This window comes from Marmota monax, unplaced genomic scaffold (genome assembly GCF_021218885.2).
Source record: "Marmota monax isolate L192 unplaced genomic scaffold, Marmota_monax_Labrador192_F-V1.1 WCK01_AAM20220418_F8-fsc00072, whole genome shotgun sequence".
Taxonomy (NCBI): domain Eukaryota; kingdom Metazoa; phylum Chordata; class Mammalia; order Rodentia; family Sciuridae; genus Marmota; species Marmota monax.
Genome location: NW_026692356.1, coordinates 8052132 through 8075454, shown reverse-complemented (window position 1 = coordinate 8075454; position 23323 = coordinate 8052132). Strand labels below are relative to the sequence as shown.

Here is a 23323-nt window from a genome sequence, read left to right as displayed (position 1 = left end):
ATCCTATGGATGGACACTTGGATTTTTCTTCCCAGTCTTTTGCTATAAAAAATAATGTGGTAAAAAACCTTTTATACATATACTTTCTGTATAGTTTATTCCTCTAGGAGAAATTTCCAGAAGTGAAATTCTGAGTCAATGGGCAAACACATCTCCTCTGCCACCTTCCACACAGTTGCATCACCACCTTCACCTGCACAGTGACGTCTGAAAATCTTTGGTACTCTGCACTCATCAAATATCAATGCTTCCGTTCTTTCTCCTTTGGACTTTTGCCTTCTGTGATAAATATGTAGCATCTCCCCATGATTTACACTTGTATTTCTCTTATTATGATGAGTTTTGCGTATTAATCAAATATGATTCTTTTACCGAGTTTTAGTCCGTTCATATTGCTTGTCCATTTTTCTGTAAGTTTCTCATCTTTTTTCTGTTGTTTATAAGTAAAAATTCTATTGTTTCAAGAGAACAGTCCCATGGCCTGACAATTCCTGCATATTACCAGTGGATCCTGAACTATTTCGATGTATCACTTTTTAAATGCTTTAAGGGTTTAAAAGGTTATCCCTGAGATTTTGTAATTGGCATTCACTAATCAACCACACTGGATTTGCTAAAAATAACCTATCACATCCACAAAAAAAATGTTCTTTTTCTTTGCAAATACAAAAGGCATACTTCATTTCCTATAGGGGAAGAAAGAGCTGGGAAGGCTGGATGAAGACAATTTCATCCTTGGATGACAGAGAAAAAAACTGGTAATGGTAGATATTATGAGGCATAAAAAAGTCGAAGACATGAACATATTGGATTTTATAAATACATTTGTGCAGTCCTTCCACTGCATGTTTAGCAGTTCAATTACATTAATATACAGCAATTTTCTTAATATCATAAAATTCAAGTATCCAGATAGGCACTCCCATTTCTCTAGTAAATATCCAAGCTACATCAGCAATCTGTCTATATACAGTTCCTAAGAATATATTTAAAGGGGCTGGGGTTGTGGCCCAGCGGTAGAACACTCGCCTAGCATGTGCAAGGCCCTGGGTTCCATCCTCAGTACCACATAAAAAAAAAATAAATAAAATAAAGTTATTGTGTCCAACTACAACTAAAAAATAAATATTAAAAATAACATATTTAAAAAACAGTGAGAGCTGTGAAGTCTGTGCCACAATGGATGGATCAAACTGCCAAACACTGATATAAACACTTACCCTTTTTAAATTCTTAAACAGATCTAATTCCAACTAACTAGGAATTTGCAAAGTCTAAACCAGCTGCATTTTAGATATCTAGAAAAAGTCTCCCCTGATGACAAGGGACCCTTCCCCACACGTTTCACTGAGAAAGTTAGGAAAGAACAAAGATGGCCCTAGGGGCTTTCCAACTTGGCAGGAGACCTGTTGCTGAGAAAGTACTTCTTAACTATTACAATACATCTCTAACAGGAAAGCCATGAGGTCACATTAAAGGATTATAAAAATACCTAGATTTTATCATTTCTTTGACTCTACAGAATACCCAGGGACTGCCAAAGGTATCCCTGATGACAGTCTTGAAAACTAAGGACATGATCTGGCTCAAGTCCAAAAGGGCAACACACATGGTAGGCTCGTGGACTGGGGTCCTCCCCTGGCATCAAGCACAGACTCAGGGGCCAGGCCTCCTGCCTGCTGCCCACCATCTGAAGGCCCTTGGACACATTATATATAAACTCTCCATGACTAAGTTTCCTCGTAGCATTAATTTGAGGAGTAGACGAGTTAGACATTTAAAACCATGGCTGGTAAGCAGCATTTTGTGGAAGTTCACCATGTAATCACTAGACCATATGCCATGATTACGCATCTTTAATCTAAAGGGTCAGCAGGAGAAATGGAAATATCCAGAGGCATCTCTCTCCTCCATGGGAATGAGTGTGGAGGAAAAAGGAGATAAAAGCCCCAAAATACAGTTGTGCTACAGATAAGCTTGGCGTAGCCCAATTAATGATGCATATGGCACAAGACAGCCACCAGGCAAACAGAAACTTACCATCCCAATACAACTAACACACACAGGAAGTAATCTGATCCCTAGGGATTCAAACATAAAACTTTTTTTTAATCTGAAAGTGTCCATTAAAATCTCCCCCAAGTAAGTTTGTTTTTCTACTCTTTTTCCAGTTCTCTCCTGTAACTTCCTTTACTTTCCTTCTCACACTGTCATGCTTCATTTACTGTTGTCCTGCCTCCATGAACCTCAGACCTGAAGGGGACAACAAGCCATGTTATTAAATGACAAGGTACTACTTGGACAGATCAAAGTGTGATTCTTGGATCCCAATCTAAAACCTTTTTAATGCATTCTGACTCCCAAGCAAATGATTTTAATGTATTACAGTGTCAAATTGATGTATATCCGAGAGCAACTGGGCCCTGGGGAAAATTTGATGGGTTGGAAATAAAAATCTAAAGAAATGCTTTATTAGCATTTTGTTGCACTTATAAAGCCACTTCTCAGACACTTTCAAGTGCGTAACTCAATCATTTAGCAACACCGCATCCTCCCTTTACCATCACACAGGAGCAGCAAATCTGCAGACCCAGGGTCACTAGTGGAAGAACTGCAGCTGACAGAAGTGGGCTGGAGAGCCCAAGGGCACACACCACAGCAGGGGACAGGCTGAGGGACACCTGCCTCAAGCTATCCAGGAAGAACACTCTACTTCCTCTGCACACAGGCTCTCTATAGGGCAAACTTCTCCAGGTGACCATCAGCATGGCTTCAATGGCAACAAGACACCATCTGGAATCACCAGAATCTTGCAAATTTTCACAGGATACAAACCTTTGGGAGGAGTGAGGTTGACTCCATTTTTAAGGCACCATTGTACTGGCAAAATCCCCAAAGAATCCGCATGGCACAACATTGAGAATTTACTAGGTTCTGGTCTTAGGTCATCAATAGTCACTTGAAAAAAATGATTGTTAAAAACCTGAAACAAAACAAAAAGCCAAAGGTTAATTCCTTGGTATTTCATATGTAAAGCTGGCACTTCTTCCAAACAGATATGTCATCAAATTGATGGGAAAACAGCTAAGACAGGCGCTGAAAAGCCCAGCTGGTTTCTCAGTGTCAACAGCAGGCACCAAACTTCTCACTTCAGATCATTCCAACATCAGTAAGATCTGGCCCATGAGATTTCTAGACTCACCCTGCATCGGGACCCTCCAGAGACCCCACCCGAAGCCCAGGGGGTGATCACTCCCTGGAAGACCCCCTCTCGCTAGTCTAGTAAAACTTGCTGCATTTTTCAAGGTGCAACTCAAATGTCAATGCTACGGGCCTGGCTGGAATAAACAGCCCCTGCTCTGTGCTCCCAGAGCCTGAGACACAAACTCTGTACTAAGGATCCTGGTTTCTTTCCTGCACTAATCACTTAACAGTCTCCACCAACAGATCCTAAGTTCTTTGAGAACACAATGAACTGATGGCTCTTTGTCATTCATCAAAGTATTTCCAAATGCTTTGTATAGAGAAACTGAATAAATACCCAAGGAATATAAGAGAAAACATCAAAGATGAAAAAGGAACAAGTTTTGCTGATAAAACCAAGAAGAGGGCAAAAATCAGACGGTCCCCCACACTGAAAACCATGGTGGGTTTAAATCCCTGTATGTAAAGCAGGACGGAAAAAAAAGACTGCTTTCCCAACTCAACAGACATTGACTGGTGTTTCTTAGGCCACTTTAACATTTTTACTAAGCTATGGTACCGAGCTTATAAAGTATTTCCTGGGAGTAGACAAGTTCGAATTTAAACAGGAGCAGAAACTCGCTTTTCTGCTCCTCTTGGTTCATTCCAGTACACAGTTCCAGTTCTAAGCCTCTGAAAAGAGCAAAGGATCCACCATGGCCAGCCTTCCCAGGGAGGCCATCCTGACAGTCTTATTTAAAGTTACATCCTCCCTCCACCCAGATGCTCCATTAGCCCCTCCCTGGTATGTTTTCCTCCTCAGCAAGTAACCCGTAAACACTACATTTATTTATTCATTATTTTTGTTTATTGTCTGTTTTCCCCTATTAAAATACCAGACTTTGTCCACAACCCATTGCCCAGAACAGTGCCTCTAAATGCTCAGTAAATATCTGCAAAAATGTTCTACAATGTTCATACACAGACACACATTAAAACAAACAAACAAACAAGTAAGTTTGGTGGCAGGATCTCTAGGCACACAAGGCTCGGCAAAGGCAGGCACCAAGGAATCTCCAAAACCCATTAAAATGCAGGTTCATGTGGGCACACACATTGGGGTTCACATTCCCAAATGGTCAGAACCGCTGGTTTGTGTTCCATCTGGTCCAGAATCCAAAGGTCTCAGAACCAATGCTCAAGGGCAGTTAATCAAATTGCTCAAAACTGCACAGCTCCGAGCTTGCAGAAACAGAAACCCAAATCCAGATTGCAACTCCAGTGCACTCTCCTCTCATCAATACCGTCCATGTCACAGTGACGCTATCTTCATCCTCTGTCAGCATCTCACCGATGTGGGACACCAAAATCACAGTCCCACTGGACTGCTGAAGGTTGGTCATTGAATACTGCATCTGCCACACACTCATCCACATTCCTGTTTGTTTGCTTTAATATTATTTACTCACATCTCCAACAGTTGTGCCATGAAGAAAAACCTCAGGGGGGAGGTAGGGAGATGAAATCTTCACTGTGATGAGTCATGACAGCATAGTGTGTTACAGTCTCAAACACAATATTCTAAAACATTTACTAGTGTTTTGAAAAAAGAATCTAGTTATAAGTATCTTCTACACCAAGAATGCTCTGAGACCACACTGCATGAAGAGAAGTCTTAGGCCTGGGAAGCTGTGTTTCAGGGTTCCAAGGGATGGCTCAGCACATGGCTCTATTTAGTTTATTCTGTAATGCCAGATAAAGTTGACACTGTCACACCGCAGAATAAGGACAATGTGCCATGTATCCAGAGAATAAACATCAATCTCTGCAGCAATGAAGGCAAATTCTGGATAGGTTTCAATAAGGTACAACTCTTCAGCTTTGAAAAAAATTTTGAAGACTACCAGTAAAGAACCCCAAAAGACCATTTCCAATAAAAAGGTTTTTAATAGATGATGCACAAATGGGAAGACATTGTGTTTCAATCCCAAGATCTCCATAAAGCACAAGGCAATAATTTTTCCTTAAAGAACTCACCTTAACAGTCATAAAAACAATTTGTTCACTAAAGGAAAAGATTAGAAAAAAGGAAAATAACAACTCGGGATTGTAACCACTTTTCACATCCTATAACATACCCACCACCACTGAATTCCTAAGATTCTACCAAATCATAAATTTAAAAACTAACACAAATATGCTGAAACACTTATCACTCCATGAACAAATGAGGTTCTATCAAAACACATTAAAATATAATTTATTTTTGAATTTTTAACTCCTCCTTCTGAAAAGGCCATGTATGGGCTAAGAATGCTAAGTTTGTTGGGTTTTCCCACCATTTGTAACGGAATAATTAAGGTAGAAACATGCATTTTAAGTTTTAGAGCAGGTGATGTCATGGAGAGATTTTTTATTAAGAAGAGATATTATAACCTTAAAGGCCAATCAGATCATTAAAATGCCTCTACATGAGAAAGTCTTTCATTTTGGACCCGAAAGTCTCAGAAGCGTGAGTTTTCCTTCAATCAGTGGAAGCAGATGAGCAAAAGAGGGAGAAATGCTGGCTCATGGGGAGCTGAGAATTTGCTTCCCAGCATTTTCAGGCATTTTCAAAATAGAAATAGATCCTATTCACTCCTACCCAGACAGGAGAAGTGAGTTAACTCTTATGATGAAGACAACACGCAACTCACCAGCAGACAACTAGCAGAAGGGAAATTCAACCTATCTCTTCTAAGAAGAGGCACCTGATCAGACTCCTTCTGCCCCTATGGATCGAAAGAGCTTCCAACAGAACTGGACTGGAGGGTCAGCAATGTCCCTTTGGCTTATCTGGTGCTGCGGTGTATTCTTGTGTGAGTATATTTCATCTGCTTGGCATGGAGCCAATTCACTCTGGGGGTTAAGGCAAGGAACAGAAGAGCAAAACCCACCTTAGTCACTGATGCAGGACAGATATGAAAGGGCTCACTCATATTCACTGTCTCTAGCTTCATCCCAACTGTGAAGAAATGGCTTCGCAAGTCTGCATGATCCTGCAGGGAAGAAGACAAAAATATTGAAGGCACTGGTACTGTGAACACAGAGACCGTCTGGGTGCTATCCTTGAGCATTTTCTTGGATTTCTGAAAGCTGATGGAAATAATTAACCCTCCCTGTTTCAAATTTCTAATTATTGCAAGATACTGAGGATTTAATTATTTCTGCAGGCTAAATTGCCTTCCCAAGGCACGCTGTGACCACGCTGAGATTTACACTAGGAAAAAAAAAAACTCACGTTACATTGCTTTGATCTTCCTAGGTCCTCTCAACTGAAGCACAGCAGAGTAACGGAGGCAATCAGTCATCTTAAACACAGCAGGGGAGTTTTCAGAAAACGTGGCCTCTTGCTAGGGGAGTTACATCACAGGGCATCAGTGGTACCTGCTGGGGGATGGAATGTCCCCCTCCTGTGCTCCTAACTCGTAATGGCCTTACCAGTTAGGGAGCCCATGATCTTGGAGCTGTGTGCACAAATCCAAAGATGCCCTGTAGGACCAGAACCTGACTTGTACTTAATAAAGATGAGCAGCACCCCTTTGTAATAGATGCCTGGCAATTTTATGAGGCACTTGCAGTAACCTGGTGTGTGAGACCCGGGGCTTCCCTGTCTTATGAAGAAAGAAATTTCAATATTCACTTCAGCTACACAGAATAGATGAGGATGGCTGGACTCTGGATCCAAGAATTTATCTTGCTGAAATGGAGGTCACCTCTTAACTCACACTCGGAGTATAAATAGTAGCCAATAAATAAATGCATTTGCAGTCTGTCCCTGAGAAAACAGTGGCTGCAAATAAATCTTGTTATTTCCAAACACATTAGTTGCTGAGAAACTACTACTGTCTTTTATCAAAAAATCCAAAGTGAGTTTTAATTAATTCATTGATGTCATTCTATACCCAACTTTGAGGATAGTAGAGAGCCCATTTGTGCTATCCCTGCTCCCTCCATCCTCGACCCCAAAAGCTGGTCAATACTGTCATCCAACAGGAGACCAGGGAAGAGGAAATGCTCATAAAAGTCTCCACTGCTTTATGCTTGGCCAGAGAAAGTACAGATTATAAACACCTACAGAACCACAAAGACCCTTTGACTTTTCATGTCCCCATAGCAGTCTGCAAAAATCTTTGTACACAAAGATGCACAATAAATTCTGGGTCTGAGTGAAGCAATTAATGCCACATCCAGGGAGGAGGTTAATCAGAGCAAGAAGGAAGGTAGTCAAATACAAGAAAAAAATGAATCAAAGGAATGAGTGCATTCTACACCTTTATAAATTCCTTAAGAACTTATAATCAACACTTTATAAAAATTATATGCATACGGAAAAAGCACAAGGAAATATTCTTAGGTGCCCATAATGACTTTGTTTATGCTGCAACCTTTATAAATTCTTTAAGAGCTTACAATCAACACTTTATAAAAAGTTGTATGCATAAAGAAAAGCACGGGTGATATTCTTAGGTGCCGGTGATGACTTTATGTTGCAAATAAAATCTTTCTTTTTCAAGGTGGATGGTGAAGGCAGGTCAGAAAAGAAAAAGAATGAGAAGCCACAGTCTAGGAAGTTAATACGTCTTAACAAACACCAACCATAATGCCAAGGCAGGGCTGTAAACCACAGGTGTGGAGGCATAAGAACTAAATTGAAAATGACTAATTGATGTCTGAATTAAAAGATTAAAATTTAAGCTCCTGTCAGGGATCGACACCCCCAGTACCTACCAGTGGGAACTGAGTCACATGCTTGGGTTTTGCAGGTAAATATATTCCCCCTTTTGAAGCACAAAAACCTTTAACCTTTTATTCTAAAATTATAAAATAAAAACTACCCGAGCCTACTCAACAAATTTAAGCAATCAGTATTACGCCATCTGATAATACAGAAATCCCTAGGGCACTAATGACACTGGCCCAGGTGAAGGTGAGCCGCTTCTCAGAGCCCTTCTGTTTCCCTCTCTGTGATGGGATGTCCTGATGTCACTCTCTCTCAACACCCACAGCTACACACCTAAACCTGCTTCAGGTCACTACTCACAGGAACTGGTCCCGGCTCCTTGATGGCTTCCACTCCAGGGCTCTCCTTGGAACTTCTGCCTCTCACAAGTCCCCACTGGAGGGAGCCCCCACCCTCCGTGCACCAGCGATCGAGGCTTCTGGTCTACCTGTTGTCCTGCACCAGGTCCAGCGTGCACACCTGCTCTATTTCATACACTTTTCCTTTGGCCTTTGCTGAGTGGAGTCAGCTTTCTGAACAGAACTGACCCACCGCCCGAGGCCCTTTCTCAACCCCAGCTCTCAGTTTGGCCTGGATCACTGATTTGAAGTCATTCACGTCCAAGCACAGGTATTTGTAGGATGACCTTAAATATTCACATATATCTGTACTATCCTATTAAGTTTGAATTTCAAATTTCAGAAATTAATACAGTAATTATAAAGTACATTCTTGTATCTTCCAATCCTCATTTTCGCTTTCTTAAGGTCCTTTTTTAATCAACCTTGAAAATAATAATTAAAAAAAAAAATCTTACTGGACCAGGTAGAAATCCCACCAGTTTCAAAGGTAAATCAACAAAATTGAAATTTAAAAAATTCAAGACTAAAGACACATAATGCCTAAGAGTTTGACTATATCCTCTAATATTTTTGCTGTCCGTGATCAATAATGCCAGGAACTTTTTACTGCAGAAGCAGGATTAATATTTTCTAAAGAGGCTCGCCACTGAAACTTCTGGCCACTAGAGAACTTTGGAAAACACGGAAGACGGCTATGTCATATGTGCAGTGCTTCTTGGCAGATGCCAAACTAACGTTTGTGGTGTGCAGTCCATCCAAGAAAGACCACAATAAATATTTATTAAATTAAATTGCAGGTTGTGGGGAAAAAATAGATGATCTCTTGACATCCACTCTAGTTCTATGTTCTACCATTTGTTCATTATAAACCATTGGGGATCACAGAGTAGGCTACTAGGTGTTGGAATGGACACTCCAAAAACCTAATTTGTCCAAGATGGAAAAGACAAGGAACAGCTAAGGAAGACTAGGCTAGAAGAAATTTCAGAAATAATTCTTTTTATTTCTAGCATATAAAAATTAAATGTCATTGTGATTATGGCAGTCAAAGGACTTATGAGGGTGAATCTTAATTTGAATTGTGAAAAGCACGTGACTCAGAATGATAAACAGAAGACGCTAGGCCAGGCGCTACGGCCCATGCCTGTAATCCCAGTGGCTTGGGAGACTGAGGCAGGAGGATCGTGAGTTCAAAGCCAGCCTCACCAACAGTGAGGTGCTAAGCAACTCAGTGAGACCCTGTCTCTAAGTAAAATACAAAATAGAACTTGTGATGTGGCTCAGTGGTCAAGTATCCCTGAATTCAATTCTTGGTACCCTCTCCAAAAAAAAGAAAGATGCTGGAGAGAAAGCACAGTAAATGCAATCAGGGAGGCTGGGACTTATGTACCGGATGGAGGCACCCGACTGTGATGGAAAAGGCAAAAGAAATCACTGGGCACTTCTAAGAAATAGCCACGTTTATGACATCTGAAGAACTCAACACCAGTGAATTTCCAAATTAGTCAGCAGGCGGAGCTGTGCAAGTTCTGTGCATGTATCTAAGCATCCATATTTGTGTGAGAAAAGGTGTAGATTTTCTCACTGAAAAACAAGTGTAATCACTGCCAGGCCCTCTACATTGAGCTGTTAATGCAGTCCGAATACCTGTGTTCATTTACACAAACACCCAGATAATCATCTTCAACGCAAAGGAAAGAGGGTTCCTGGCTCCCAAAGATGAGTCACAAAATCAATTATCTCCCGAGAGCTAATGGAAATTTCACTGTGGTTTGAAAGAGACATTCTGGTCTTTGCAAAGCTCTGGAGAATCATTCACACTTCCCAATGTCTGTATCACAAATGATGCTATTCGTGATATGGGGACACATTACTAAACCCCCAGTACATTTACAAATATCCCATCACATTCAAGAGATACTGTTTGCTTACATGCACTGGAGTCCAGTTAAATTGCTTACTGAAAAACTACTTTCCTATCATAAATGCCAGCAATGCTATTCCCAGCTACACTCATGGCTACCCATTTTTATTTTTGCCCTAAAGTAGTTTTTATATTAATCAAAAGTAAAATGCCATTCATTTTATTGGAGGGCTGTCTTACCAAGCAATCTTACTAATCTTACTAAAATTCTTCAGGGAATTTGCCTTCAGTGGAATGACATGGTAGAAGAGAATCTGTTTACATAACTTCCTTTCTCACAGGGCTCTTTGGCCATACTCCCTCCAGGGTCTAAGTGTTCTTCATTCTCCCCTGGGATGGTTCTGTGACTCAGCATTAAGACTAATTTGAACTGGTGTATAATATCAAGCCGGTGGGAATGAGGACGGGGGACAGGCTGGGCATACTGGCAAGCACTTGCCCTACGGTATGATCTTCCCTTCACAAAGACTGTGGGGTACTATCCATCTTATAGTGAGGAAATTAAGTCACAGAGAAGTTAAGTTATCTATGCAAGAAGAGAGTCAAGGTTTAAACAAGCAGTCTGACTCTAAGTCTGTGATCTAGCCACCAGACTATATCACGGACTGGGAAGTAAGGAACAAAATAAGGATTTTTTTTATTGGTAATTAATAAACATAAAATTTCTACAGTCTGTAGGCTCCTATAATCTTTCTTCAAAGACATCTACTACCAAGTTGAAAAGTGGCAGCTCCCAATACTAATCATTTACTTAGAACCTTCCTGTTTTGCTGTTAATTCATAACATTCTTCAATGGCTTCATAAAAAAGTATGTCAGAGGAAATTCTGAAATAAGAAGTTATATCCTCAAAACATTTTTAAATGGCTAGTCACCAACAATTAGCAAATACCTTGCTGGGTGCAGTCGTGGCTCATGCCTGTAATCTCAATGGCCCAGGAGGCTGAGGTAGGAGGATCGCAAGCTCAAGACCAGCCTGAGCAACTTAGTGAGACCCTGTCTCAAAAACTTAAAAAGGGGAGGGGGGGGCTGTGGCTCAGTGGTAAATGCCTCTAGATTAATCCCCAGTACAAAAAAAAATTAACAAATATCTTTACTGCTTTCATGTGCTGGCATAGTAAGCAATAAAGACCAAAGCAACATGTGGAGGAAAATATCTCCGGCCCCTCATAGATCATTGCTTACTGATGTGAATTTCCTCCTAAATTATCAATGATAGTCAAGAGAGCTCGATCTGATCTATGTGGCTAATCCAGTACGTGTGATTGGCTGCAAATCCCAGACCAATCTCAATCTGTATATTAAACATGACACTTAACGAAGACAACACTAGATAATGTGCTTCCTGACTTGGAGAAGCTTCAAATGTAAGCTTAGGAAATAACTGAAGAGTGAGAAATGTGAAGCATCTCCCTGGGTGAAGATGACTGGGCAAACCACTGGAGGTGGTGTTTGGGTTTCACAGTGCCAGCAGAGGCCTCGCCCTTCCCACATGAAAAAGGAGGTCAGGAGGCCCCCTCACCTCCAAGCATACCCTGGGTGCCTGAGATACACACGGGTCACTGCTGCTATAAGCATCAGCCACGGGGACATCTTTGCCTCGAAGGGGGCTGCCATCCCCAGTAAAGGATGCTCCCTGATTCTGCAGAATCCAACAGCTATGCATGAAACACACCTGACGTGGAGCCGCCCTGAGATTAGTGGTTGTGGGAAAATGGCACCCCAACTTCCCTGGCTAGATGCCAGGGAACATCAAAGGTCTTCGTGACACACACAAGCTACTGCGTGTGCTCACCTGCGGGGGGCAATGAGGATTACTAATGCAGAGAGAAGAAAGAGACCGAAGAGAAGAAGTACTTGTGTCCCACACGCCCACTTGAACTTCACTCATCCCACTTCCTGCAGGGACTTGAAGAGCTGCAGGTTCTGCTCTTAAAACGTAGTATGTGGTTATCACAGCCTCCAAAAATAGCTAATGCATCTACTCGTCCCCACTTCATTAGGCAAACATATCTCACGTGACACAATTAGGAAGAATGTGGCACAGGAGAGAACAAGTTCAAACTAATTAACACAACAAAATTAAAATGTACTCGATGAGGATTTTAATGTAAAAAAAAAAAAAACAGAAAAATCTTAGCTGTGCAAAGGCCAAAGTCTTAAACCTGACTTCCAGAATTGAAGGCTGCAGGCAATTTTCCTCCTGGTGGTAGCATTTGAACATCAGTCTTTAATTCTTTGGTTGTCCCTTTTTGCTTATGGTAATTAAATGGACAAAAGGAAATAAAATGGACAAAGAAACAGATAGGCAATTCACACATCCCCAATTTTTCAAGGATGCAAATCTTGTGGCAGACTGTACTTACACAAAAATACTGCACAGTATTATTTTTTTTTCCAGTTCCAACATGCCAATTTTGGGGTCTACTGGGAACTCAAACATTGCACAGACTTCTTTCCAAGACCTCAATAATTTGCATAATTTCTAAGACTAGGCTTCAGTGAAGTCAAAAGAAGGTTTTAATTAGTATTACATTCAAATTGATATATAATGAACTACACTTTAATCCCTTTATTCACATCAGCATGATATGTCATGCTAAAAGAAAAAATCAGTGCCATTTATCATACTCTTCCTCTTTGTTTTACCAATGACCTCGTGCTCATATATTCATTAGAAAATTGCTCTCGTAATATTAATTTCATCAAAAAACAGACATTAAGATGCCAGCATTTATTAAATCAATAGTATTATTACATTCCAATTCCATCATGCTGATTTAAATTTAGCCAGTGAAATATTTACAACAAGAATGTAATAAAAAAATCTATAAGCTGAAAAGTAATAAGCTTTTCCATTTTTTACTTACAGCTGTAAATAGCAATTTTATCTACTTGTGGTAATTCAGTGATGTTAAAAAATAGCAATGAGAAATACATTATGGTATTCTGTACTTCAACCTGAACCACACAATTTATAAAAGGTGATTAAGCAAGGCCTATTTCACAGTAAGTCCAAAGAAAAATGGTATCAAACTGTTTAAAGAGAAAAACAACCAGCAAAACAGGCAATGAGAATATCTTTCACTGATTAATGCTAAACATCTTTAGTAAATGGCAAGGAATCCACCCTTCTTTCCAGCAGAGCTAGGGAGACCCAGCGCCCACTTGGGCTGTGTGCGGGGGGGACAGTGATTCTGCTGTCACCTCCTCCTCCCTCTTAGTTAACTGGCTTCCAACAGGCCACGGAGCCTCCTCAGGTTCCCACGGCAACACTCTGGGCAGTGCCTGAAAGAGAGCAAAGCGGAAGCTGGGGGGCCAGCTGCACACCCCACTGGCAGACTGTGGTGGATGCAATTAGCCAGGGTCACCCCTTCTGCTGAAAGCCCTAACTACAACCCCACTGTTGTCATGGAAATGGGACTCGGGGTCTGAGCTCCCTCCCTGTGTGCAGACACCACCTTCCAGAGAAAGGAGGAAGCCCCACTAAGCTGCCTGATGCTCTGCCCCTTCCAGCCACTGATGCTGTGGCTGCAGAACACAGGCACTCCTGGAGGATGCTGTGCCACAGAGAGGGAGGACTCCAAATGGGAAGGACCCCAGGGCTAACAACAACTGCTGGGGTCTCCAGAGCCTCCCTGGGCACAGCTGCCCTGTGGTGCTCCAACCTGCCAACCTACTTCTGGTTGAGGAAAGTGTTCACCCCTAGACCAGGTTTCTCAGCACTGGTGCTATTGGCATTTGGGGACCAGATTATTCTTTATTGAGGAGACTGTCCTATGCATGGTGGGATATTTAGCTGAATCTATAGTCTACTAGCTGCTAGATGCCAACAGCACCCCCACTCTGAAAATCAAAGTGTCTCCAGACATTGTCACATGTCTCCTGAAGGGCAGATGCTCTGTACCTGTCATTAGAACCACTGCTGGCTGCTCTTTTCACCAGTCTTGAGCCCTTTCTCTGCAATTCTTATTGCTGGAGGCAGTGGATTCCCTTATGGCTTACACCAGGTTGGGCAGGGATGTCTGTCTTTACTTGTGAAGGCAAGGGGAGGGATGAAACCTTCCTCAGGGGCCACTCCCAATCCAGGTGGCTGCTTTGCTTGTTCATGGGTTGAGAAGGATGGCTTATGCCTTGTGCATAAGGAACTCCTTGCTGTCATGGAGGATACCTGTCATAGAGTAATGTTTGCCTCACCACCACCATCATATGCACACTAAATAGCCAGCAACATCAGAAATGACCCAGGCTCTTCCTGTCCTTCAACACCATTACTGTGACAGCTTTCTCAGTCCAGTCCCCTCATGGTCTCAAGATGGCTGCAGACATTCCAAGAGTCTCAGCCAGCCAAAATAAAGCACAGAGGAAGAAGAGAGAGCCACCTCTTCTCTGTACCTCTTCTTAAAGATTTCAAATACCATCTGGCAAAGTGCCTCATCATTTTGCTGACCCAAATAGGCAACAGCCTCTGCCTAAACCAAATCACTGTCAAGAAGAACGGGGCATCTAATCCTGGCTTACACCAGTGGTTTTAACTTGGCAGAAGAGAACTGCTGCCTTCTACGGTGCTGGTATCAGCACAGGGCAGAGATGTTTGTAATTAGGACAATAAAGAATCATCCTGTTCAAAAGGCCCAGAGAGCCCCTGTTGAAAGCAAGGGAAGAATGAGTTGATGAACATATTCAAAATCAAATATGGTTTTGGACAGGCAACACTTAATGCTCTCAGCATTCATCTTCTGGTTCGTGGTTATAGTAATAATTACTTTGCTCCATCTTTCAATATCCTAGTTTATTTTTGAACTCTAGTAAAAAGCAAGAGAGAAAAAAATAAAAATAAAAAGACCTTGGGCTTCAGCTAGGTCTGTGTTCGAATCCTAGTTCTATTTATGAGCTCTCTCTGTATAAAGAAGGTCAAGAAATCAACTTCTTTGAGCCTTGAGTTCCCTCAACCTTTACAGTAAGAACTAAAAAAACCACCAAGTCAGCTTATAGGAAGGACAGTGAGATAATGACATGGCAAAGGCCCAGCAATGTCTGTCACCCTCTTGGGGCTCCATGACAAGGAGCGATCATCAATACCACCACAACATCCCACGTCCCATGGGATAGCTAATGGTGGTGTTCATGGAACCACACCGGGCTTCATGAACGTTTTTCCTTCTGGGCCTCTGCTATCATGTCAAGGGGTCTGAAAGGGTTAACACACATTCCCAAGGTGGGTGACTTATCATGCAGGAAGCCGGGATTTGTAATAGTGCAGCTGGGCTTTGCTCTGGTTCCCTTGATACAGACCTGCAGTCAAGATCACCAATAAGAAGACAAACTTCTCCAGATTCCTTTGCAGACTGGAGTTACATATGTTACATACGTATGCATGGCTGGGGGATTAGTCCTGCTGTGATCTGGAAATCCTGCAGGGGACCCCAAGTGGGGAATCTTGTTAAACATTAAGATGTTTTCAGTCAAGTTTCTGCTATCTCGAACCAATAAATATCCATGTCGAAGTTTATCTCACCTCTTTAGGCTGGACTTTTTGTTATAAAGAGGTCTGAAGACAAAATCAGAGGCAGATTGGACCCTGTGCTTGACTTTATGACATCCAGACAAGGAGACTCAAGGCAGAATGGTTACGCGTGGGAGTGAGGAGAAAAACTCAGGAGCAATGACTTCTGCACATCTCACACCCACTAAGCAGGCCAACCACCAGGGTGCAGGAAGGAGCACACCGAAGGCCAGGTAAAGTCCACATTGCCCTGTGACACGAGGTCCTCATGTTCCATTAGATCGTAAGTCTCTGAAGACCCAAAGTCAAAAGGAGGAACTCAAACTTCCTTTCACACTGGTTCCCCTGCCCAAGACACTATTTGCAACTGCCAACTCATGAGAGGTATAAAGCACCTTTAAAAGCACGGCCTAATCTGCAAAGATATGTGTGCATTTTGGGGGGGAGTGGGGGGTGGGTAGGAATCCCTCCATATAATTTTTATTGTGGCTTAAATCTACAATAAAATCCTCCCTAGATGAAAGAATCGCAGTATCTTCTTAATCATTCCTCTTAATGAAGAGGAGAGTTTCAATTTTAAAACATTGAAATGTGGCACAACCATCACTTGGAATGTTGCCTAGTTTAATAAACAGGAGGTTTTATTCCCCTGGCACCCCAACAACCCATAGGCCACTGCAGGAAGTTCATGCTAGTATCACATCTCATGCGAATATCATATGGCCTCCTCCACAACCACGGAAACTGATCCAAGCCAGAATTACTGTGGTGAACAGAAGCCGCTGGGGAGTGAAGAGGCCCAGAGTGGACAACAGAAAGTTGACGGCAGCCTCCAGTCTGTAATGTTCAGAAGCAAAGGCAAGCCACCATCAGCGAGACAGCAGGCAGCGGCATTCAGCCTGTGGTCAAGTGACTGTCACAGTGAACTCTTTATGTACATAGATTTTGTGATCTTTATGTTTATTGTTTGACCAGAGATGCCTCCTTTATTATGCCTCTTATAAGATTTTTTTCCAATACCCATAAAACGAGATGGCCACCGTGGCCCTATTTTGCTATATAGTTCACATGCTGCAGTTCAAAACCCCAGAACACGTTAAGAATAAGCACCAACTAGCTCCTCCTTCCGTCCCTCTACGTAGCAAAGCACAGGCCCTGAAGAAAATCAACTTCTCTGTCATCTGCCGTCCCAGAGATTCTGTTCACATGCTTCTTGGAGTCGGTAAAGAAGTAAGAACCACAGAAGTGGGTCGTGTCTCATAGGCTTTAAGGAACCTGAGCTTCCAGGCTCCACGAAAGGGAATCTAAAAGTTAGGTGCACAGCACTGAGGCTCAGCATCAGCCTGATGTCGGGTGAGTGACCTGCACCCTTCTTTAAGAGAACCACTGGGCCATAACTTGGTGAAGAGATACGGATCATGTGTCCCACCAACATTCACAACTCAGTGATGTGGCCAAAGAAATGAAGTCCTGTCTCCAAATTCCAGGAGAGTCTAAGAATCCCACCTGAAGGCCAAGTTTACTATTGCTGTATTGAACTGCTGAACCAGAGAAAAGGAAAGCAGGCACCTATGAAACTGCAAGCTCATACTCCACTCACATTCTCCCCTGCCACTGGCTATACCTGACAGAGGGGAAAGAAAAACTTTCTCCCTTTGCCACACTTAACTCTCTCTGGCCTCAAACCCAGGTCTCATACAGAAGAGATTCCCTCCTCAGAGTTAAACCTATAATCACACTGACAAGTACGTACATACTTCAAAGCTTTAAAAAAAGAACATGAGCCAGACATGGTGGCACAGGCCTGTAATTCCAGCAGCAGGGGAGGCTGAGGCAGGAAGATCTCGAGTTCAAAGCCAGAAGCCAGTCTCAGCAACAGTGAGGCGCTAAGCAACTCAGTGAGACCCTGTCTCTAAGGTACATGCCCACACAGAGACACGAAAGAAAGAAAGAAAGAAAGAAAGAAAGAAAGAAAGAAAGAAAGAAAGAAAGAAAGAAAGAAAGAAAGAAAGAAAGAAAGAAAGAAAGAAAAGAAAGAAAGAAAAAAAGAAAGGAAACGCTGGGCTGAGGTTGTAGCTCAGTGATAGAGCACTTGCCTAGCATGTTTAAGGTACTGGGTTCGATCCTTAGCACCACATATAAATAAAAGAAAGGTACTGTGTCCATATACAACTAAGAATATTATTTAAAAATATGCTAAAGAAAATCACAGCCTCGCTGTTGCTGAAGCTGGCTTCTGGATTTAAACTCGTGATCTTCTTGCCTCAGCCTTCCCTGCCTCTAGGATTACAGGCGTGTGCCACCAGGATCTTCAGCATGTTATAAACAGATTAAACACCCTTAGCAGAGAAAGACATGAATGTGGGTTAAAAAAAAACAAGTCCTCATCATACAGCATCTCCTTTCTCCACTTAGCCTTCCCCCAGGAGGCCCTTCTCCCTGCTTGTGAAACGTTAAGAACAGGGAACAGATGCCAAGAAGAAAGTGTCATGGGTGCAAACCGGAGTCACATAACCACACTGCCATTAGGCCAAGCCCTTTATCTATAGATTTCGAGGACATCGTTTAACTCCTATCAGTTACAGAGATAATTTTGGATCTGTTTAATAATTATGTCAAACATGACAAAAACTGAGCTATCCCAGGACACCAACAGACTGGGCATTTCATGGAAGTACAGTCAGACAATGTCAGCCACATGACAATGGACTGCATGTAGGGCAGTGGTCCCGGATCATGGTGGAGCTGAGCATCTTCTTCTGCCTCGGGACATCATAGCCACCGTAATGACAACATACAACACGTCAAGGGTTCTGTGCCAATGTTGCCAGGTGTATAAAAGCATAGCGCGTAAGACTTGATAACGACAATGTTCCTGACTTACGTATTTACTATATTATGCTTTTACCATTATTTTAGAGTGATATTACTTCTATATATTTAAAAAAAAAAAAGTCTCCTGGAAAACAGAGTTCTGTGCTCCACCAGCAGCAGCAGCCCCACATGTCTCGTATTTACTGCAGCCCCTGATGGCACAAGGAGGCCACGTCAAGTGACCTGAGGAAGCCAAGTCAAGTGACCTGCACCACCTCAGACTGTGTAAATAATCAGCTGGCGACACACTGCCTAGACACACCCTCATCCCCAGGGGAGGACTGACTCTACTTGCAGCTGGTACTTTGTCTTCTGTGAGTCCTGACGAATGCAAAGCCTCAGTCCCCAGGACCTCCCTGTAGCCACGTTACTGACAGGGAACTGGCCAGGGGGCAATACTGGAAGGACTCAGAGCTCCAGCACTGGGTGTACACATTACATCAAAAACCACATCTCTCCTCAGCTCCAAATGAGAGGAAATTACCAGAAGCACTGGCCACATCTCATCCAGTCTGTTCTAATATGTACCTGAGGAATGTGTCAGGCTAGGGAAGGAAAGCAAAACAGTCCAGAAAATAGCGGCTGGAGAGCAGAAACCATTCACACTGCGCTAAGTCTGTCACCCAAACCAAGTGGTGTTTTGAGCATATTCCTAAAGCTTGTGTATCTCCACTACCTGTCCAATGAGGAAATGCACTATAATCGCACATAATTAGCTTCTGAAAGACTCAAAAGCAATAATAAGGAATACAGGCTTTAAAAAGAAAAAACCCTCGCACAGGAGTCAATATGAAGTCCAGGTTGTAGTCACTTTCAGCAAGATGCAAACCTGGACAAAACGAGCTGCAAGCGGTGGGATTCTCACACTGAGATGTTTTACCTCCAACCCAACCCTAACATGCTCCTCTGCATTTTCCACTCCTTCCCTTTCTGAGCCTGGGGTCTCTTTAGCTGATCATGAAGATGCAGCCGTCACTGTGAAGTCACTGTATCCTAACTGTCGTCTAACGACTGAGCCCTTTTCTTTTCCATGCAATCATTCGGAAGCACTCACGGCGGACTTAGTTCATTTAAATTACGCCAATGACCTCTGCAGGCCTTCTATTCTTCCTAGGTGTTATTTTGGACTTACTTCTTCAGTGATTTATTCAAGAATATTTATGTCCCAGGCACTATTCAAGGCAGCGGGGTAAAGCAGCCATAAAAATAAACACTACAGCCTCACGGAACTTACATTCTAACTTGAGGAAGTAGATTACATTTAAAAAGGTGCACATTAATACATAACAGGCAGAGGTAAGAGAACTATGAAGAAAAATAAAGTGGGGTGGCAGGTACAGCTCGGCGTGCTGTGGGGGTGGCACGGGGGGGGGGGCCTGTATCTCTGATTTTAAGCAGAACCTGAAGAAAGTGACAGAAGGAGCCATGCAGAAATCGAGGGGGTGACTTTCTGAGCAGATGGAGTATTAATACAAATGCCTGAGGCAAGAGCACGTGGGTGTGGAAGGGACAACAGGGAAGGGGCAGGGGGCAGCCCAAAGCCAGCACCTGAGAGCTGCAAGGACAGGGGACTCAGAGAGCAGTGGAGGTCACACATGGAACCCAGCACATCACACACCCCAGGAAGAGACAAGCAAACGAGGGACAAGATCTGACTTCTGCTTCAAAGACTCGCTCTGGCTGCTCTGTCAAGAACAGACTCTAGGGTGCACTGACCAGAATCCAGGAAGTAAATTCTGACATAACAGCCCAGGAGAGAGGTGGCAGCTGGGACCAGGCAGACGGGGGTGGGTTTGGGCCACTTTGAAGGGAGAGTCAAGAGCATTTGCTGATGGATGGAAAAGAGGGGGCCAAAGGCTTCTGTCCTTCAGAAGGACTGAAGACTGGTCCTTGGGTGGCATCTGAGAATATGGCTGATAGTTTTATCCCTAAAAGGACATAGAATTTTTTCCTAAACACAAGAATGACTCACTGTGCCTAAGCTGCTTCTGCAAACAATAGACATTATACTAAACACTGGGTTTCCTTCTGGGAGCTGTGAACTTAGGAAATGTGCCAGGCAAAGGGTGCCTACGTGACCAGACCCTTGCAAGAACACCCCTCCAACCCTCCCCCCCCCATAGGACTCCAGAAGGATGGCCTGGCTTTCTGGAGTTCACCCCATGCACCTGCACCCTTCAGGGATTTACTGTGTATCTGGTGCTGAAGTAAAGTATAACTGTGAGGAAGTGACCTCTGGATCCTGAAAGTCCTGGTGGGTCATCAATGTGGGGCAGGCATAGAGACCTCCCAGCAGGAGGGCCAGGAGGACTTCCAGGAGGGTGCCAGGGGTGTTGACCTCAAGCCTCAGTGGTCTTAATCTATAGTTCCTGACATCCACCGCAGATCTCAAAATAGCTGATTTGGAATTTCAAACCCTCTAAAACCTTCAACACTCTTTGAACATAAAGCTTCAAGAACTTTCCCTTCTTCCAGGGATAAAAATGGATCACGGATTTCAATGGCATCCCAAGGCTGGCCCTTCCTTCCATCCTGAGGCCCAGTGATGAATGACGTTAGTGACAAAACCTTTGCTTCCTGTATTTTTTTCTAGTCTTCTAAGGAAAAACTACTTGGTTTCTGTTAACTGGGGAACGAGGTACTACTTTTGATTTGTAGACCTGTTTGATGGATATGGGAGTTTCTCAGTGAAACCTGAATGATTTAGCAGAGGTAAACTGCGACTTAGAAGAACAGCAGAGAGCACAGAGTAGCAGGATGTACTGAGTCCCGTGGGTGCCGGGCACAGAAGGAGCACACAGCATCAATACCAACATTCTCTCTCCTCCCCTTTGGTTTTAGTTTTAAACTTACTAAGTTCCCTCGAACCTCTCAGTGGTATCTTAGTAGGCAGTGAGAGACCACAGAGACCCTGAGGCCACAGAGACCCTGTTGACCAAAAAGCTGAATTGGGCCTTAATAACTTCATTGTTTGAAGACAGAAACAATCCTTGAAAGAAACCTCCTAGCAGCTCTTTACAAAAGATGAAAATAAAAAGATCTTGCTGCAACGGGGGCATTTCACCTTAGCAGACATTGATGAGTCAGGTTAATCACCTGACAGCTGAGGCTGAAGAACAGGTAGATGTGACCGTGTTGAGGAAAGGTTCTGTCCACACTTGGGTTCCTGAAGCAGAGCCATTGGAGGCCGATTCCTTTGCTCTGAAAGCTGACAATGAGCCATCTGTGCCCAGGTGAAAATCCAATGAGATCACGGGAATGCACAGAGGAGTTGCCTCTATTTCCTTATTATTCATGAGGAGTAAATTAGTACTACTATAGAGAATGGTTTTGGCAATCTTTTAGGTCTCTAAATAATGAGGCTGATTCCTAGGGGGAACTTAGTATTTATTATTTTTTAAAAACAGGTGTTCTCATCTCTGAGGTTTTTCTTTTTTAACCCATTTTATCAACTATTTAAATTTCAATTAAGTGTATGCTTTAAAGATTATTTGCATTTTCTGAGTGAGTCAGAACTCCCTGAAAAATGCAGTGTCCAAAAGGTATTTGGAATGCTCTCTCCAATCAAAGGTAAATAACAGCAAAAATCCTAACTCTGAGCTTGTTTTTGCCCTATTTCTGTTTGTGTTCAGGTAGAAGGGGAAGGGTGCCCACCGATTTGATCTGACTTCGTGTGAACATGGATACACACATGTGAGCGCAGCCCCTGTGTCAGAAAATGCAGCGTAATGAGATTCATTCCATCAAAGCACCCGTCTTATCTAAAGTGTAAAAATAATAAAAAGAATTGCTTGGAAACACTGCTCGTTCCTAGCTATTAAATGTGCTTAGCTTTGACTTCTATCTCATAAGAGCTGAACACTATGGCAATTTTCCATAACAAATGCATCTCAGATGATTCACTGCTGAATTCAAACGTATATTCCTTCCACCATAATGAAGGAAATAAAAGTCTGTCTCCCTGTCCAGAAATACTGATGAGCAATGATAAAAGAGAAAAATAAATAAATAAAATTATATATATGTGTGTGTATATATATATATATATATGTGTGTGTGTGTGTGTCCGTGTACTCTATTTTGGGACCCTACAGAGGAATACCACTTGCTAGAACTTGTAAAAAGAGAGAGAATTTCTCTTTTGTTTATTCATAAATGAAGCAACTACAAACATAGTTTGATACCATTTCATGCAGTTTCTCTGAATTACCTTCTTATAAATACAGGAACCCAGTAGAGAATACTAGCATCTGATTTCTTAAATTATTGAGCATAGATGCAATGCAGTGGAACTGGCTTAAAAGTGTCCCCTAAGAGTTTGCATCTACCTGGAACCTGTGAATGTGACTGTGTTTGGAGACAGGGTCACAGGATGAGCATGGGCTAAAGGACTGCTGTCCTGATAAGGGGAGGGAAATCTGGACAGGAACACAGAGAAGAGAAGGCCAGGTGACAATGGAGGCAGCACACAGAGTGAAGCTACCACCAGCCAAAGAATGCCAAGGGTTCAGCAGCCACCAGAAGCCAGGGCAGATTCCTGGGACTGTCTCGGGGCCTGCAGGTTGAGTCCCATCCAGCTAACACCTGGATCCCAACTGCAGCCTCCAGAGTACGGGAGAGTGAACTCCTGTTTTTCACATCACCCAGTCCACCATCATTTGCTACAACAGCCTTAGGATAAACGGTCATTCCCATGGCCTCCAAATTAAATAT

General features: G+C 42.8%; 1 protein-coding gene across 3 annotated transcripts in view; it reads right to left on the bottom strand.

Annotated features, from left to right (window-relative positions):
* Sfmbt2 (Scm like with four mbt domains 2) overlaps positions 1 to 23323 on the bottom strand; it is a 205758-nt gene that overhangs the window by 72832 nt on the left and 109603 nt on the right. For all 3 annotated transcript variants that reach the window (XM_046442364.2, XM_046442365.2, XM_046442367.2), the window contains 2 exons: positions 6120 to 6221; positions 2836 to 2983 (listed from right to left, as the gene is read on the bottom strand). In XM_046442364.2, coding sequence (XP_046298320.1) covers positions 2836 to 2983; positions 6120 to 6221 — 250 coding nt within the window. The remainder of the gene's footprint in view (positions 1 to 2835; positions 2984 to 6119; positions 6222 to 23323) is intronic.